The sequence below is a fragment of the Rutilus rutilus genome (genome assembly GCF_951802725.1).
Source record: "Rutilus rutilus genome assembly, chromosome: 21".
In the NCBI taxonomy this organism is placed as follows: domain Eukaryota; kingdom Metazoa; phylum Chordata; class Actinopteri; order Cypriniformes; family Leuciscidae; genus Rutilus; species Rutilus rutilus.
The window spans coordinates 8161271-8180346 of NC_140226.1; the positions used below are offsets into that span (position 1 = coordinate 8161271).

At 44.4% G+C, this 19076-nt stretch overlaps 1 protein-coding gene across 1 annotated transcript in view; it reads right to left on the reverse strand.

Moving 5' to 3' along the window:
• Positions 1-8859: 8859 nt before the first annotated feature.
• Positions 8860-19076, reverse strand: part of kcnk5a (potassium channel, subfamily K, member 5a) — a 45066-nt gene continuing 34849 nt past the window's right edge. The window contains exon 5 of the mRNA XM_084392921.1: positions 8860-11812. Coding sequence (XP_084249047.1) covers positions 10890-11812 — 923 coding nt within the window. The 3' untranslated portion in view covers positions 8860-10889. The remainder of the gene's footprint in view (positions 11813-19076) is intronic.

The following is a 19076-nucleotide window of genomic DNA, read 5'->3' on the forward strand; positions in this document are numbered from 1 at the left end:
AAGAAAGAAAGAAGGCAGTTGACTAAAATCTTCCATATCACAAATGTGAAAGCAAAATGGCCAGGGTCTGTGCATGACTTAAGCATTTTCAGAGATTCACATTTATGCACATTATTTGAAAGTGGTAAGAAAAGTTACACAATTAAATATCAAGCTCACTGTATTACATACACTTATGCTGATCCTAACAGAACTGCATTTTTTCATAGGTGATTATGACACCTTGCTGCAGACAGGTGTTTTATGACCCCATTGACCAGTTACAATGCAGCTCTTGCCAGGACAAGGGCACACAATGAAATGAACTTTGGCTAACTAAAGGGAAGATGTCAGTGTCTGAAAAGTCTGAGGGTTGCACACCTGACAGGGCCTGTGACATTGTTGCATGTGCCATATTACACAACATTGCCAAAAAAACACACTTTTCATTAAATGTTTAATAAAATACAAATATGCTTAGTTCCTTGAGTTTTATTTCAGTTGTTCTTTGTAAAGAAAAGCCAGTGGTCAAGTGCCTGCAACAAGAGATATTAGACACATGCCTCATGCAACAAATAAAAAGGAAAAGTTGGCTATACACTGCCCACCTGTAGGCCTATGTCTCCTCTGTCTGTGCAGACTCTTCAGTAGGCCTTTCAGATGTGGAATCCTGCAACTTATATTGCAGCCATAAAGCATACAAGTATATATTAAGTAAAGTTATTTATGCACTTGCAGGCAGGCTAGTTCCTCCATATGACAGTTATCTGAGAGGGTTTATTCACTGTCCAGTGCAATGGAAACAAATGGATATTATAAAGTCTTATACTTTATTTATTTTGGAAAGTTAGAAAATGTCCACTTACTGCACATATTTCAGCCACCACTTTCTTGGGAACAGATACAAGTGTTAATATTTTTACATTAACATAACATAAGTTTATCAGTTTTCACTTTCACAAGTCAAAGCAATTCATCATTCAAGATTTAACAGTTGAAATGACTATACGGCCTTAATTTAATGCAGCAAAAATTATTTTACAGTGTAGGCTACTAAGATCTTTTCTTTTCTCAGCCTTTTTCTTGGTTGCTTTTATAATCAGACAACCATTTATTTAACAGTGCCTTTTATAAAAGAGACTATATAACAAAAAATACCATTATGTAGAATATTTTTGTACTTCACTTTTATTTGTTCCCATGTTCTAGTGTGGTGACTCTGACATTACAATGAACAAAGTAATTATGCAATTATTAAAATACAAAAATATAGGCTAATAAGTGATAAAAACATCTAACATGGCCACTTCTAACGGATTTAAATTGTCTGCTACTTTTTGCCAGCCCTCTCTCCTGGCTTTTGCAGACTTTGAGGTGTTCCCTGGCGTTTTAATTAAACATTAAAATTCAGAATAAACTTTGACTATTAGTTCTTGCTCTGCTAAGGAGAAAAACTGAGCGCGCTCTTTGGCCACTCCCACGCTGAGCAGCCAATAGCAGCGTTGCTGATCAATGTTTCTACTATCAATACATATCCCCTTTTAACCAGCGCATGAACGCGCAATTATCTCAGATGACTCAAACCAGCTATACTAATCATATCCGGCAAGTGTGTTCGAAGAACCGAGTTAGCCAGATCATGATTAGCACAATGATATCATCTTGGATGTCTCATTTGATCTCGGATGTTTTAAGCAACGTACGAAGAACGGGCCCCAGTACTTTGTTTAGGCTTGTTCTCTTACGAGAGGTTCTCTCGTATTGCGTAAGCTAGCTTACGCTGCGGGAAAGTCTCCTTTCTCGAGATACTGAAGCCAAAAATTATCCTAATTTTTTTAAAACTTGTCAACGCAGTGCGGCAGCCTGCAGACCTAGGGCAAGCGAATCGCGTGCCCATTGGCTGCTCTGCGGCAACTGCAGCAGCCTATGGCTGAGCCTTGCGCGTGACGTCACGTCCAATGAGCGCGCTTGGCGCGCTTAGTGCGTCACAGCCCGTCATTAGGGGTGTGGCTTAGCGTATATAAGCAAGGAACAGAGGCTGCTTCGCTGATTTCTGTCTCTTCAGCGAAGCTCTTCGCATCGCTGATCTCCGAGGAAGCCGCCGTCGAATCCAGCGACCAGCACGCCGAGGATCTCAGCCTGAGGACGCCGGCCGCTCGCCGCCTTCAGCCTTCCCTGCCTGCTGCGCCATCCGGCATATATATCCTTTTCTGCTCTGTGTTGTGTGTTTGTGTGTCCGCCGCGACACACTTGCATCTAAAAGAGCGCGAGGCGTTGTTTCAAATGCCTCGCACATCCTGTGGCTCGTGCAGAGCCGCGCTCAGCGACGGAGACCGCCACGTGGTGTGCGCTCTCTGCCTGGGCTTTGACCACGCTGTTCGCGCTCTCTCCGAGGGCGGCTGCGAACAGTGTGAGGAGTTACCGATGTCGACCCTACGGGCTCGACTCGCTAAATTTGAAGAAACTCCACCTTCTCCGGCCGCTTCTTCCGGGCCACGAAAGAAGAAACGTCGCTCTCAAAGGCCGCCGGAACTGGACGCTACAGCTGAGTGCTCGCCGGAACCTCTCCCGCGAGCCTCGCTCTCTCCTTCCCCCCCACCCTTCACCGACGCGCAGCGGCCGGCCACTGCCCGCACTGCCGTCGCCCTGGGGGATGATGCAGATGATGCCGCTGACAGCTGCTCTCTGCTCGCGTCTGACAGCGAGGAGTGGTCGGGCTCTCACCGCTCCGCCCCCTCGACTCTGGAGTCTTCTCGAACCCGCGCTAGTGTTGACGCAGAGCTTCTCCGCCTCCTCACTTTAGCGGTCGAGAGAATGGGACTGGATTGGTCCCCACCTAAGGAGCCGGAGCCCAATCGCCTTGACGGGTTTTTTCTGCCTAGCCGCCGCCCTGCGCCTGCCTCTAGGTCAGCACCCTTCCTGCCTGAGCTCCACGCCGAGCTCTCTAAGTCCTGGAACGCTCCGTTCTCCACCAGACTCCGCTCGCCAGTCTCCTCGGCTCTCTCCCAGGTGGACGGAGCCGCCGAGAACGGCTATAACGGCATCCCCGCCGTTGAGGATGCTGTGGCAACGCACCTTTGCCCGCCGTCTGCTAGATGGCGCTCAAAGTCTGCCCTGCCGTCTAAAGCCTGCAGGACCACCTCAGCTCTCGCCGGCCGCGCTTTCGCCGCCTCCGGCCAGGCTGCTTCCGCCCTGCACTCAATGGCTATTCTTCAGATCCTTCAAGCCGACCTCCTCCGTGAACTGGACGAGAAGGGCTCGGATCAGTCTGCCTTAACCGATCTGCGCAGCGCTACGGATCTCGCGCTGCGCGCTACCAAGACCGCTGCTCAAGCCATCGGCAGATCCATGGCCGCGCTCACCGTCATCGACAGACACCTTTGGTTGACGCTCGCGGACATGAGTGAGTCAGAGCGCGCTGTGTTTCTGAACGCACCACTCTCGCCCACCGGCCTCTTTGGCCCTGCGGTCAGCGGAATTGTGGATCGGTTCTCTGAAGTACAGAAGGCGTCGCAGGCGATGGACCTCTTCCTGCCCCGCCGTTCGAGCTCAGCCACAGGCCGCCCTCAAACTCAGCCTCCTGTGCGCAGCTCTAACCAGCGCTCTTCCAGGCCCCCCAGCGCTTCGCAGCGACGCCAGGGCAATCGCCCCAGGTCGCGCTCGACCAGCCGTCACAGACCGCCGCCCCCACGGGGCCCGCGGCCCAAGATCGCGTTGAAGCCCGAGCCCGCGAAGTCCTCCTAGCATCCGCAAGGAGGAAAAGATGGTTGAGTCCCGCTACGGCCGGACCGCCATCAAAACGCACAGCTCTGTCAGTCCCCTATGTTCAGGCTACTGCAGCAGCACACACCGCAGCCAACGAGCCAGTATTAACACTCGCTCGCCTGCACACAAACGCCGTTTTCACGGCGACCCAGATAAATCTCAAAAAGAGTATAAGTGCTTTAAGTGTAGAAAATGTGCCCACACCCATGTGCTCACTGCTTCACACAAGTACAATCCCCATGGTAACGCGCCCAGAGCGCTCTCTCATAAAGCGGCCTCACACCGCTCGAGTACTAAATGTAGTAAATGTGCCCACACTTCCGTGCTCACAACTACTCGCTGCTCGCTCTGTCACTCAGTTACCTCAAATTGCTACGGCTCAAGCCGCAGGGGTATTAAGTGTAGAAAAAGTGCCCACTCCCGTGTGCTCACTGCCTCACACAGACCAGGTTCCCATGGCAACGCGTCCAGAGCGCTATCTCTTAAAGCGGAAACTTTCCGCTCGAGCATCAAGTGTAGGAAATGTGCCCACAGCCCTGTGCTCACACCTGCCCACTGCCCGCTCTGCCAGACAGGTTGCAAACCTCATAAAGCCCCCAAACACTGGCCGTGTCATAAGTGCAAATCCCGCGCCAGCTCACGAGCACGCGCGCCCACTTTCAGACACCATAATCCCCACGCCGCTCTCGCGCCTGGGTTATTTGACAGCAGTTCACGCTCCATCGTCCGAGATCGAGCTACTAAATTCTGCACAGTCGGCCAGCCCTGTTCTTCTGCCCTCGTGTCCGAGCATCGGCGGCGCGCGCGCCGCCCCGTCTTCTCTGATACAGGTTCCCCATCCCGCGCAACGCGGCGATCTGAACCCAGAGACCATTCGACCCCTAGCTATGCATGCAAAAGCATGGGAGGCTATTCAGGGCGCGTCAGAATGGGTGCTCAACACCATAAGACACGGTTATTCGCTCCAATTTGCTCGTCGCCCTCCGCGCTTTCTAGCGCAGACGGAAACGAAAGTGAGTTTGGAAACAGCACATCTGCTTCAAGCAGAAATAACAAAGCTGCTGCGAAAAGGGGCCATAGAACAGGTGCATCCTTCCCTGAGCGAGTCAGGCTTTTACAGCCGTTACTTCCTCGTTCCCAAGAAGGACGGAGCATTAAGACCTATTTTAGATCTGAGACATCTGAACAAGGCTCTCATGAGACGGCCGTTCAGGATGATTACAACCAGACAGATCCTCGCGCAAATTCGCCCAGGAGACTGGTTTATCTCTCTCGATCTGAAAGACGCGTATTTCCAGATCCAGATAACTCCCCGTCACAGGCCATTTTTGAGATTCTCCTTCGACGGTCGAGCTTATCAATACACAGTCCTGCCGTTCGGCCTGTCTTTAGCACCCCGTACATTTACGAAATGCATGGACACGGCTCTCGCTCCCCTGAGGAGTCAGGGAATGCGAATTCTGAACTACTTGGACGATTGGCTCATTCTAGCGCAGTCAGAGACAGAACTTGTGTCTCACAGAACAGCGCTACTCGACCACCTGGAGGGTCTGGGTCTAGCGGTCAACTGGACCAAGAGCTCGCTCTCGCCCCGGCAGTCGATTTCCTTTCTCGGAATAGAACTGGACTCTGTGGCGATGACGGCCAGATTGTCGGAGCAGCGCGCGCGCCGCATCCAGCGCCTCGCTGCATCCTTCAAAGAAGGCAACCGGGTTCCCCTGAAGGCATTTCAGCGCATTCTGGGGCATATGGCCTCAGCTGCAGCAGTGCTTCAGCTGGGTTTACTGCGCATGCGCCCGCTTCAACGCTGGCTGAGAACGCGCGTATCCCATCGAGCCTGGGCGACCGGCGGCTCGCTAATCAGAGTGACTCAGGTCTGTGTCTCAGCCCTGCAGCCCTGGCTAGCAGCCGAATGGTATCACACGGGAGTGAATATGGGAGTGGTTTCACACCGGAAAGTTGTCTCAACAGACGCGTCCAACCTAGGTTGGGGAGCGCTCTTCGAAGGCAGACCGGTCTTTGGCCACTGGTCAGACCAGGAGAATCTCCTACACATAAACTGTCTAGAGATGCTCGCGGTCGAGAAAGCGCTCATGCACTTCCTCCCTTTCCTCCATGGTCACCATGTTCTAGTCCGCACGGACAACACTTCAGTAGTGGCCTATGTGAACCGCCAGGGCGGTGTCAGATCAAAGCAACTCTGCGCCCTGACGGAACGCCTCCTCGTATGGGCTCAGCACTCTCTGCGCTCTCTGAGAGCATCGCATGTGCCTGGCCATCTGAACGAGGGCCCCGACAGACTGTCCAGGGACAACGTTCCCCCTGGGGAGTGGTCTCTACACCCCCAAACAGTCCAGTCGCTGTGGCGCCGCTTTGGCAGAGCGAAAGTCGACCTCTTTGCGTCAAAAGACAACGCACACTGCCCAGCGTTCTTTTCGAAGAGCGAGGACGCGCTGGCCCAGCCTTGGCCCAGCGGCCCGCTATATGCGTTTCCACCAGTCTCTCTGCTGCCTCAGGTCATCGAGAGAGTCAGGAAAGCGCGCCACACAGTGCTCCTCATAGCCCCGTTCTGGGAGAACCAAGCTTGGTTCCCGGAACTCATACAATTGGCAGACTCAGCCCCTTGGCCGATTCCGGTGCGGAGAGACCTTCTCTCTCAAGCCCGCGGCTCGATTTGGCATCCCCACCCAGAGCACTGGTCTCTGCATGCGTGGAGCCTCAACAATTACATGCTGATCTACCAGAAGGGGTGATGAACACGATCATACAATCTAGAGCCCCCTCCACGAGGCGGCTCTACACGTCTAAATGGTCTGTGTTTAACAAATGGTGCACTACCAGAGGGCTCAATCCACAGACATGTGGGGTCTCGCAAGTATTGTGCTTCCTTCAAGAGCTACTGGACGCGGGCAGGTCCCCCTCCACGCTCAAAGTCTATGTCGCGGCCATTTCAGCGCTCTCTGTTTCAGAGCCGGGCCGCGCATTAGGAAGGAACGAGTTTGTCATCCGCTTCCTTAGAGGAGCGAGGAGGATGAACCCCCCGCGACCCCCTTCGGTTCCTATGTGGGATCTTTCACTGGTCTTAGACGCACTGAAAGCACATCCCTTTGAACCCTTAGAAACTGTGGATATGAAATACCTCACGCTCAAAACCGTTTTTCTGATAGCACTGTCTTCAGTAAAACGTGTGGGAGACCTTCACGCGTTATCCACTAACGCTGCGTGCCTCGAGTTCGGACCCAATGACTCTAAAGTTATTCTCAGACCGAGGCATGGGTACGTCCCAAAAATTTTGGGCACTCCCTTCAGAGCGCAGGTCATTTCCCTTTCAGCCCTGCCGAATACTGGCTGCGAGGCCTTCAGTGCCTTCAGGCGTTCAGAGCAGCTTTTTGTTTCGTTTGGTGGGCGCACCAAGGGTCTCGCCGCCTCGAAACACACCCTGTCCAGATGGATAGTCGATGCTATCGCAGCTGCTTACGCATCTAAAAACCTGCAGTGCCCTTTGGGCATTCGGGCACACTCCACCAGAGGCATGGCCTCATCGTGGGCGTGGTCCAGTGGGATTCCCATTCATGACATTTGTGCAGCGGCAGGCTGGGCCTCCCCCTCCACATTTGTTAGGTTTTACAACCTGGAAGTTCCCGCTTTGCAGGCCAAAGTGTTATCAGTCTAAGTCTCGCGTAAGCCAGCCCACTGTCTGTGCGCGGGCTACGCTGCTGATTTAGCTCTACTGGTTGAGCTACACTATATGGAAGTGTTAGTTGGACCGGCTGTGCCGCTCCCTGCCCCATATTATGTGCTTGTGTACTGTGGTATCTTGGCCGCCCAGCTCCGCTTCGCGTTCCCTGGGCTCCCCATGGGATTCATTCAGGATGCTGGGCGCGCGCACGGCGTTGACAAAGGTGTTCCCGCAGCGTAAGCTAGCTTACGCAATACGAGAGAACCTCTCGTAAGAGAACGTACTCGGTTACTAACGTAACCTCTGTTCTCTCTAGAGAGGGAACGAGTATTGCGTAACCCGCCGTGCTCTCGCCACGAGCTCATTTCGCTTCATGCGACAGAAACCAGCGAAGCAGCCTCTGTTCCTTGCTTATATACGCTAAGCCACACCCCTAATGACGGGCTGTGACGCACTAAGCGCGCCAAGCGCGCTCATTGGACGTGACGTCACGCGCAAGGCTCAGCCATAGGCTGCTGCAGTTGCCGCAGAGCAGCCAATGGGCACGCGATTCGCTTGCCCTAGGTCTGCAGGCTGCCGCACTGCGTTGACAAGTTTTAAAAAAATTAGGATAATTTTTGGCTTCAGTATCTCGAGAAAGGAGACTATCCCGCAGCGTAAGCTAGCTTACGCAATACTCGTTCCCTCTCTAGAGAGAACAGAGGTTACGTTAGTAACCGAGTACGGTTTGTAGGGAATTACAAACCTGCGCACATATATTCAAACGCACATAACTATAGAACCAATTCTTAATGCTCATGTGAAAGCCATCAGCGTTTATCACAGGTTCGCATTTAAAGTCTGTGGTGTCATCTTGGCGGCCCCTAATTTAATAACAAATGATTGTTGCGACGGAAGCGAATCAATCAAAACTAACTTTAGCTGGAAAATAACTTCATTAAAGAACCACTATAAAGCCAAAACAATCTCTGTTACCTTAAATTATACGTTTATCTCTGTAAAGCTTCTTTGAAACAATCTACATTGTTAAAAGCGCTATATAAATGAAGATGACTTGACTTAATTTGCGCCGTCTATGGGGGTACACTAAATAATTATTTATATCTTGAGTTTACCTCGCAATTCTGACTTTTTTTTTCTCAGAATTGTGAGATATAAAGTCACAATTTCGAGTTAAAGTCAATCTTTTTTTCCTCAATTTTACTTTATAATTCGCAAGTGTGAGTTTATATCACACAATTCTGGGATAAAAAAATTAATTAGAGATAAAAAGGTCGCAATTACCTTTTTTATTTTGTGGCGGAAATTGGCTTTCATAGTTTTAACAGGGATGTGTAGATGTTTTATATCCACTGAACAATGTCAGCAAAACAAACAAATGTATTTTTCAATTTAGGCTGGCGTATAATTAATGAAAATACACACACAAAATGTTATGCATGTTTCCACATTTCCTTTCAAAGAAATTTAGCTTCAAATAAGTCCAAGTGTCTTCCTGAAACCACTACTCAAAGATGAGAGAGGAAAAAAGAACAAGGCAGAAATCTACTTATTTATTTCAAATTTCAAATTCTCATTCAGTCCAACATTCAATTCATACAGAGATAATCTAAACAGAGTAAAGTAGCACCGCCAGGGAACAATTAAAGTATGGAAATACAGCATTACAAAGTACAGGAAATTCAAAACATAACATAAAAAAAAAAAAAAAAGAAATCATCAAAACCACTTTAACCTTTACATCACTTGGAGAGTAGAATGTTTGTACCTTTTCTGTGAAAGAATGGGGCGAACATTTGCATGAACAAAAACCAATACCATGACTTGACAGGTTAACCCAAGGTTAGTTAACCTTGGCCAGTGATGTAAATTCTGGGCGTCTATTCATGCCATTTAGCTCATAGCTAATTAAACTGAGACTACAGGAGACCAACAGTGATGGTTACTGACAGACTATTTTCCAATGTTTACATAGCAAACACACTGTTCTCTCAAATGAGAGACTGCACATTGAGAATGAAAGATCTCTGGTTAAAGTGTAGCTGGGAAAACGGGTGGGGCTATAACAAAAGTTTGATAGTAACACCATAAAAGACAACATTAAAGGGCCTCATTAGAAGAAACGCAAATTGGTGCAAAATGTACTTACATGACATACACAGCACTGAATATTAGAAGACATACAGTAGAATGGATATTTCAATGCAAACGGAAAGTAAAAAGAAAAAAGGAGATTAAGAGAGATTGCTCCTATAACACACTTAAAATACAAACAACAATTCCATCTACAAACAGGAAACAGACTCAGGATGCAGCTCGACACACCAGGGGCACTCAGTAGCATGACGTAAGAGGACAGTGTGAGAACACACACATGGCTAGAGCTCAGCAGAGGGAACCACAACCAGGATCTTTCTTTCTTTCTTTTTTGCTTAGTGTATTGTAATGGTTATTTTGTCAGTATGCTGGTTTCATATCAACACAGAACTAGCATGTCAATAAATGAGTAAGACACCAAAATGGTGGTTATGTCAGTAAAACTAACACTGTAATAACAATTGGTTTCTCATTTCTAATGTTGACAGATTCAACTATCATCTACTTGACAGTGACACATTGAGGGAGGCCGATAGAGTGTTTTAGTGCGGATCATCTCATTGTATTGACAGTATTAACAGTTCAGAAAACCATAAATATTGAGATTATCTTTGGATAGGAGTTAACAACACATTTCAGGAACATTAAAACAATATCTGCATAATCAAAAGACTTGGAATAAAAATCAAAATGTAAAAAAAAAAAAAAAAAAAAATCTATTTATGACATACCATTTTAAATACAACAGGCCAATATGGTTACCCAAAAACAATATTTCAGGCTAAAATGGAAGACAATAAAAGATTCGGTTTAACATCCAATAAGGATTACGCTTTTTTTTTCTTTTCATCTTAAAAATAAATCACCAATATGGTGAAAAATGCACACATCTTAATCTATATCTTACAATCTATAATCTATATTGTCAGTGAACTGGTTCACAATGAATCTGAGACCCCTGCAGTTCAAGCAATTTAGGTAGAAACCTTAATGGTCTAATTTTATGTATTTGCTATCCAATAAATAAATCCTAATCAAGTCTAGAGCCAATGCAAAAGTCAGCTATTGATATACAAGTCTCTATGCCAACAGCTGCTCATGTTTGTTCATTTATATAATTGGTTTTTAATTTTAATGTTGTTCCACTTGCAAAATCCTTAAAAAAAAAACAGAAATTATAATTTGTAAAATCACATTAAGCTTGTATAAGTCCGCTCACATTGAAAGACAGATGAAAATGGGTTGTGAGAAATAACTTCCATTTTTATAGTTTACACCAATTCAAGTTCATGAAAAAAAAAAAAAACAAAAAAAAAAAAACACCCACTAAGGTTTAAGACAGAAGACCAAATAATATTATGAGACAGTATCAAATGTCAGTATTGTCCTCTTTGGAATACTCTTCCACTAGCTGCTCATAGGAGTGATCATGGTCCGACCCATCTGTGGTGAATACAGAGGTCTCAGATTCTGAGCCCTGTTCCTCTCTGCAATCTGTCTCATCTGAAGCTGAGAATTTAGGCATAAAGTCATTATCATCATCCTCCAGGTTGTTGTTTAGCAAATTCTCCTCATCAATGAAGGTGATGTTAGCACTGGGAAACATGAGGATCTGGTTAACTTTGGAGTCCCACGTGATCCGGCCATTACTGCAGCCTGCAGGTTCAAGACCTTCTTGGTTCTCTCCTGCCTCCTTGTCCAACTGATTCTCATACATTCTCATACAGTCTAGGTCAGTGTCTATCCCTACTCCCCCATGCATTTCATTCATGAGAAGACATTCCTCTTTGTTAAGAAGGTAACCCTTGGATTTTGAGAGGGCTACAGCAACTCTGTCACTGAAGCTATAGCGGCGCTTCTGTCGAGGGGAGCGGTCTAGACTGAGGATGGAATTTCCTTTTACTGAAAGAGAATCACTGCAGCTCTTTGATCGGTTTGGTGCTTTATTTTTGCTACCAGTGATGAAGATGACACGTTGATCTTCTCCCTTTTCGACACCTATCTGCTTGATTGAGTCATTGTAATCTTCTTTTTTCTTGGACAGGAAGCTGAAGATGTTGACTTCATTAGGGGTTGGTGGCAGGTGTAGGGTCTTGTGACTTTTTTTGATGCACTGTAACTCATCCAGAGAAAGTTTGCGCCTTTTACGGCGCTTCTTTAGAGCTTTGTGTGCCTCCACAACCATGCGCACCTTCCAGTTGAAGAAAAGGGAGAGCCATGCCAGACCAAGATATATCCACACCTCCACAAAGTAGCGATAGAGAGTAGGGTAGTCAGCATTGGGATCAACACCTAAAAATACAGATAAAGAGAATTTTTTTTGCAAAATGATATCACAATCACAAAAAAACATTAAAGTGATTTCCTCAATGTTGGAATTTTGATATGTGACCCGTGTTAGCAAAATGAAATGGAATGCACACAGGGCAAATTACGAGCTACAGGACCAATTTTGGTCGATGGTTTTCACAAAAATTAGTTCATTAAGCAGTCCTCTAGCGATCCCAATGCTCTATAAAGCTATTAAACATCTAAAAGTATCCTTTTTTTACATTTTCTTAGAGAAATACCTTTCCTTTGTCCATGAAAATTCAGTTTTTCTCTGCTCGCTTCTTGACGACTGGCACTCTCAGCACAAGTTTGCCATCGTTTTAAAGCGCAGCATGCCAACTTTGTGAATATTCATAACAAATTCTCAATGGCATGAGTCTGAACCAATGAAATGTGATTTTCAAACTCATGTTGATGTAAACAAAGCGATCTTACTTGCACTCAAAAAAATTAATTGTGTCTAAACATAAGATTTATGTATTTGAATTGCATACAAAATTTCCATGCAATTGGATTACATAGTTTTAACATAAACCAATCAATAATCTGAATCTGATTCATATTTTTAAGTCATATATAAATGAAACAGATAAGATTTATGTAATTGTATTAATAAACTGAATGTGATTTATATTTGTCAGTCATACGTAAATGAAACGGGTAAGATTTATGTAATAGTACACAGAAAAATGCCCATGTTAAATTAACACTGCTCAGTGTTCATATGTGTGCACACTACAGAGTTAAAGCGGTGTTGAAGTTAATGAGATAATTAACTGATGATTGAGCAGTAATTATGAACACCTGCTGTTAACAAGCAGAATCACTGAAGGAAAGAGAAACACAAGAACTACAACTGACTTCAGCCACAGCCTTAGATGAAATCAACTGAAGATAAAGGAAGACATTCAATCTGTGAAGATCTCAGCAGAGGAGGATTAAACAACTCCACAAACAGCATTACCAGCTTCACTTATTACTAACCAGACTGACTTTCATTTCCGTTGTATCACACAATGCATGATGGGAGCCATTAATGAGTTGTTATTGGTGGCAGCCACTGCAACATGCTTTATTATTGTCACCATTGTTGAGATTCACAGGCTGATTATTGATATCTGTGTTTTTAAATAAATTCATTTGAAAGAGTTTTGACCAGAACAATGTTTATTAAATATTTTGGATAAGAAAAATACTGATAATCATATACTTTAGAATCACAAAGCTGCTGCTTACAAGTTAAACCAAACTATCTCTAGTTTCATTTTTCAGATCACAGCATGATTATGTCAAAACATAACCAACACTGTCAGATCACACTTTTCTTTGTTCACTTGACTGTTATAATTCAATAACAGCAGACAAACAAAAGTTAAAGTGAACGTATAAGGGTCAAGAGCCCAACTAAATCAAACACCCATCACTATAACGGTGGCTTACAATTTGAGATTTTCTCCTTCAGTGATTCTGCTTGTTAACATCAGGTGTCTTCAATAATGCTCAATCATCACTCAATTAATCACTTAATTATCTCATTAACTTTAACACTCTTGAGTGTTAATTTAACACTGGAGTTTTTGCTGTGTAGTAAATGCCGCTCCATCTGAAAGCAGGTGATGGCGATTTACTACTAATCAAGGAACCGGCTTTACTGACGAGATGCGCATAACAATCTCACGATATATATCGCCCAGCCCTACTCTGTAGTGTGCACACATATGAACACTGAGCAGTGTTAATTTAACATGGGCATTTTTCTGTGTACTATTACATAAATCTTACCCGTTTCATTTACGTATGACTGACAAATATAAAATCACATTCAGTTTATTAATACAATTACATAAATCTTATCTGTTTCATTTATATATCTGTTTCATTTATATATGACTTAAAAATATGAATCAGATTCAGATTATTGATTGGTTTATGTTAAAACTATGTAACCCAAATGCATGGACATTTTGTATGCATGGAAATTTTGTATGCAATTCAAATACATAAATCTTATGTTTAGACAATTTTTTTTTTTGAGTGTGGGCGCTGACTGACACATAGAAGTGTGCGCACAAAGGGATACTCGGACAGCGCACGATCCTGATATGATACACAGAATTACAGTTTTTCAAAATATCTGCCTTGGCTCTCTCGCTCTCTCTCTCTCTCAGAAATCCAGAAATCACAATATATGATTTTTTTTTTACTATTCATTTGTATGATACAGCTGCAAATAAGTATTTGAACACCTGTCTATCAGCTAGAATTCTGACCCTCAAAGACCTGTTAGTCTGCCTTTAAAATGTCCACCTCCACTCCATTTATTATCCTAAATTAGATGCACCTGTTTGAGGTCGTTAGCTGCATAAAGACACCTGTCCAACCAATATAATCAGTAAGAATCCAACTACTAACATGGCCAAGACCAAAGAGCTGTCCAAAGACACTAGAGACAAAATTGTACACCTCCACAAGGCTGGAAAGGGCTACGGGGAAATTGCCAAGCAGCTTGGCGAAAAAAGGTCCACTGTTGGGGCAATCATTAGAAAATGGAAGAAGCTAAACATGACTGTCAATCTCCCTCGGACTGGGGCTCCATGCAAGATCTCACCTCGTGGGGTCTCAATGATCCTAAGAAAGGTGAGAAATCAGCCCAGAACTACATGCGAGGAGCTGGTCAATGACCTGAAAAGAGCTGGGACCACCGTTTCCAAGGTTACTGTTGGTAATACACTAAGACGTCATGGTTTGAAATCATGCATGGCACGGAAGGTTCCCCTGCTTAAACCAGCACATGTCAAGGCCCGTCTTAAGTTTGCCAATGACCATTTGGATGATCCAGAGGAGTCATGGGAGAAAGTCATGTGGTCAGATGAGACCAAAATAGAACTTTTTGGTCATAATTCCACTAAACGTGTTTGGAGGAAGAAGAATGATGAGTACCATCCCAAGAACACCATCCCTACTGTGAAGCATGGGGGTGGTAGCATCATGCTTTGGGGGTGTTTTTCTGCACATGGGACAGGGCGACTGCACTGTATTAAGGAGAGGATGACCGGGGCCATGTATTGCGAGATTTTGGGGAACAACCTCCTTCCCTCAGTTAGAGCATTGAAGATGGGTCGAGGCTGGGTCTTCCAACATGACAATGACCCCGAAGCACACAGCCAGGATAACCAAGGAGTGGCTCTGTAAGAAGCATATCAAGGTTCTGGCGTGGCCTAGCCAGTCTCCAGACCTAAACCCAATAGAGAATCTTTGGAGGGAGCTCAAACTCCGTGTTTCTCAGCGACAGCCCAGAAACCTGACTGATCTAGAGAAGATCTGTGTGGAGGAGTGGGCCAAAATCCCTCCTGCAGTGTGTGTAAACCTGGTGAAAAACTACAGGAAACGTTTGACCTCTGTAATTGCAAACAAAGGCTACTGTACCAAATATTAACATTGATTTTCTCAGGTGTTCAAATACTTATTTGCAGCTGTATCATACAAATAAATAGTTTAAAAAAAAAATCATACATTGTGATTTCTGTTTTTTTTTTTTAGATTATGTCTCTCACAGTGGACATGCACCTACGATGACAATTTCAGACCCCTCCATGATTTCTAAGTGGGAGAACTTGCAAAATAGCAGGGTGTTCAAATACTTATTTTCCTCACTGTGTATGTGTATATATATATATATATATATATATTGTGACGACTTATGTGTGTCATCCCTGTGTTGATATGGAAATGTGCCGCCTTCCAAAGGAGTTATTGGTGGGCGTTCTTATTGAGGACACCTGCTGTTGGTTTCCGGTCTCTTCCTTTAAAAAGGGCCTGATGACAAGTGACTGCGGGACGGGCGCGGCTGCATTTCGGACCTTGCTTTGTTTGCGTTCTGTTTATGTTTTGCATCCAACATTTCTACAGCTCATTACATTTCATGCATTCACTTAACTTTACACCACTGATTCCTGACAGTCTCATGTCACTTTATTCTCTTTCTGTATAGTTTTCTTTTGTTAATAAACTTCGTATATTTTTTGGCACTTTTGGCGTGTGTCCCCGTCTTTGTTGCGTCCTTTTGAGCCATGGGGCGTAACAAATGGGGGCTCGTCCGTTTTTGTTTGATAGTTTGCGAATGATGGAAATATTTGATAAACTCATTTGTTTTGTCGAGTTTTTGTTTTCGATTTCGGTTATTCGTTTAAACATAATTTGAGATGGTTGTTTGTTCCTGACGTTTTGAGGGAAATCCTATTTGAATAATTTGACGTCACGGCGCAATTTAGTTTTGTGTTGGGGACCACCTGACAGTGATTTGTGCAGTTCGCAATGATTTGATCGCCGTTTGAAGTCACAGACGGGTAAGTAACTATTGTGCAAATTTGTTTTTTACTTGGAGTTTTTCCCGGTTAGGTTAAGCGACTTGTTTCCTTTGAGACATGTCGGTTTTGTTGTTTTTGTAGTGCTGTGGTGAAAGCGGGTAGTAGCGGTTGTCTCGGGAGCACTTCCGTGGTGTTGTGAATTGTCGCTAGTCTAACTAGTTGCAATTGCACCCATTGGGTTTGTGTGCTTAATTTCCCCCCGCCGGTAACTACATGAAGATTAGGGTCTAGTAAGTTAGATTGTTTGGAAAGGTAGATAGGGGGGAAATTCTGAGTGTTTGTTTGCACAATTGGTTGCTTGCGTTCTGTGATGCGTTTATGGCGGATGTAGAAAAGTTTGCTAAATCACCTTCACGTGAATCGTTAGATAAATGCAATAAAGAGCAGCTTTTAAGAATTGCGGAGTTTTATGAAATTACAATTAGTGATAAGAGACTTAAAGAAAGTACTATTAAGATTGAGTTGGAAAATAAATTGGTGGATAAAAGAATTTTGTCGTCTACAATGGAGCAAATTCAGGACGTACACGCACAAGACTTAACTGTTTCACAGTCCGGTTTAACTTTTGACCAACAAAAAGAGTTGTTGTTGTTGCAAATAGATCATGAGAGAATGAAACATCGATCTGAACAAGGTAAACTTGAGTTAGAGAAGGCAAAAATGGAGCTGGACTATTTAAAGCTCAAACTTTTACAGGAAAGTAGGGAGAATTCTGATAGTTCACTGGAGTTTGGTGCTTTTGGAAGTTTTCCATTGCATCAAAATTTAAAACTTGTTCCTAAATTCAATGAACATGATCCGGATGTGTTTTTTTCTCTTTTTGAACGTGTCGCTGAGATGCAAGGTTGGTCCAAAACAAACTGTGTATTGTTGTTGCAGTGCGTGTTAGTTGGTAAGGCACAATTAGCTTTTTCTGCTTTAACTATTGATGAGTGTAAGGACTATGATACTGTTAAGGCAGCGGTGTTGAAAGTTTATGAGTGTGTGCCTGAAACTTATCGACAGCGATTTAGATCGTGTAAGATGATTCCAGGCCGGACCCATTTGGAGTTTGTGCGGGAGTTGAGACGACAGGTTACGCGTTGGTGTTCATCGCTTGATGTTAAAACATTTGATGATTTGCTTGAGTTGATTATAATTGAACAGTTTAAAAACTCTGTTCCAGAGCAAGTTGCAACGTATGTTAATGAACACAAATTTCAGTCTCCTGAAGAAGCGGCATCATTGGCTGATAACTATGTGCTTACTCATAAGAGTTCGGCTGCTGTTTGGCAGACACGGGAGGAAGTGGGTTTAGCTCATTTTACAAATAACACTTCACAGTCTGGTCATACATTTTCAAGCAAATTTGATCAGTCCAAAACTTGTAACTACTGTCGGGGAAAAGGACACTGGAAAGCAGATTGTTTGATACTTAAAAGTAAAAATAAACGAGTTGAGACGGGTAAATTTAAGCCTGCGGCAATGGCCAATTCTGTTCACTTATGTGATAGTGACACTGATATTAAACTTTCTAATAATTGCTTGTCTAGTTTTTCTCCTTTTATTACAGAAGGGCGAGTGTCTTTGTTGGATGGATCTATGGAAGTTCCCATTAAAATCTTGCGGGACACTGGAGCTGTGGATTCATTCATTTTAGAGTCCACTTTGCCATTTTCCTCGCAATCTGAAACTGGTGAGAGCATGTTAGTTCGGGGAATGGGATTAAATACGTTATCAGTGCCTTTACATAAGGTGAAACTTAGCTCTGATTTGGTGACTGGTGAGGTTGCGGTAGGACTGCGCCCTGTGTTACCAATTGAGGGGGTTCACCTTATTTTGGGTAACAAATTGGCAGGAGGTCAGGTCTGGCCTAGTGTACCGCCATCTCCTATGGTTTTGTCCGGGAGTGACGTTACTCAAGAAGTTCTAAAGGGAGATCCTGTAGCTATTGCAACTCGGGCTATGGTCAAAAATGCTCAGTGTGTCCTGACCGATGAAATCAAACAAGTGTCAAAGGCAAATATTTCTCTTCCTATACCTGACTTGTCTGATTTGTCTTTTCCGTTCTCTACAGATGAATGGAGTAAGGAGCAACATTCAGATTCTTCATTGTCTGAATTATTCACTCTTGCTCTTTCTGACAGTGACGTAGCTGATGTGGCCAGAGCGTACTTCATTCAGGATGGACTCTTGCTGAGAAAATGGTGTCCTCATGGCCAGGATTTTGTCGGTGATCCTATTGTCCAAGTAGTTGTTCCAGCAAAGTTTCGCTCTATGGTTTTAGAAGTTGCTCATGAAAAATCTGGTCACCTTGGGGTTAAGAAAACCTATAATCGGGTTCTACGTTATTTTTTTTGGCCACGACTGAAGCGGGATATTTCTGCTTATGTTAAAAAATGTCACACTTGTCAACTTACTGGTAAGCCAAATCAGGTCTTAAAACCGGTTCCATTAAATCCGATTCCAGTGAACTGTGAACCCTTCGAACATGTTGTTGTGGACTGTGTGGGTCCTCTACCATGCTCGAAGTCAGGAAGCAAGTATTTGCTTACCGTTATGTGCTTGGCTACACGTTTCCCTTCTGCCTATCCCTTGCGCACAATTACGTCACGTTCAATTGTAAAGGCTTTGTCACAGTTTATGTCAATTTTTGGCATTCCTAAAATAGTTCAGAGTGATCAGGGTTCTAACCTTACGTCTCATCTTTTCCAACAAGTATTAAAACAGCTAAAAATTAAGCATAATCTTGCTAGTGCATTTCATCCACAAAGTCAGGGATCGTTGGAGAGATTTCATCAGACTTTGAAATCTCTCCTTCGTGCTTATTGTGTACAGTTGGATGGAGATTGGGAGGAGGGGTTGCCCTGGTTATTGTT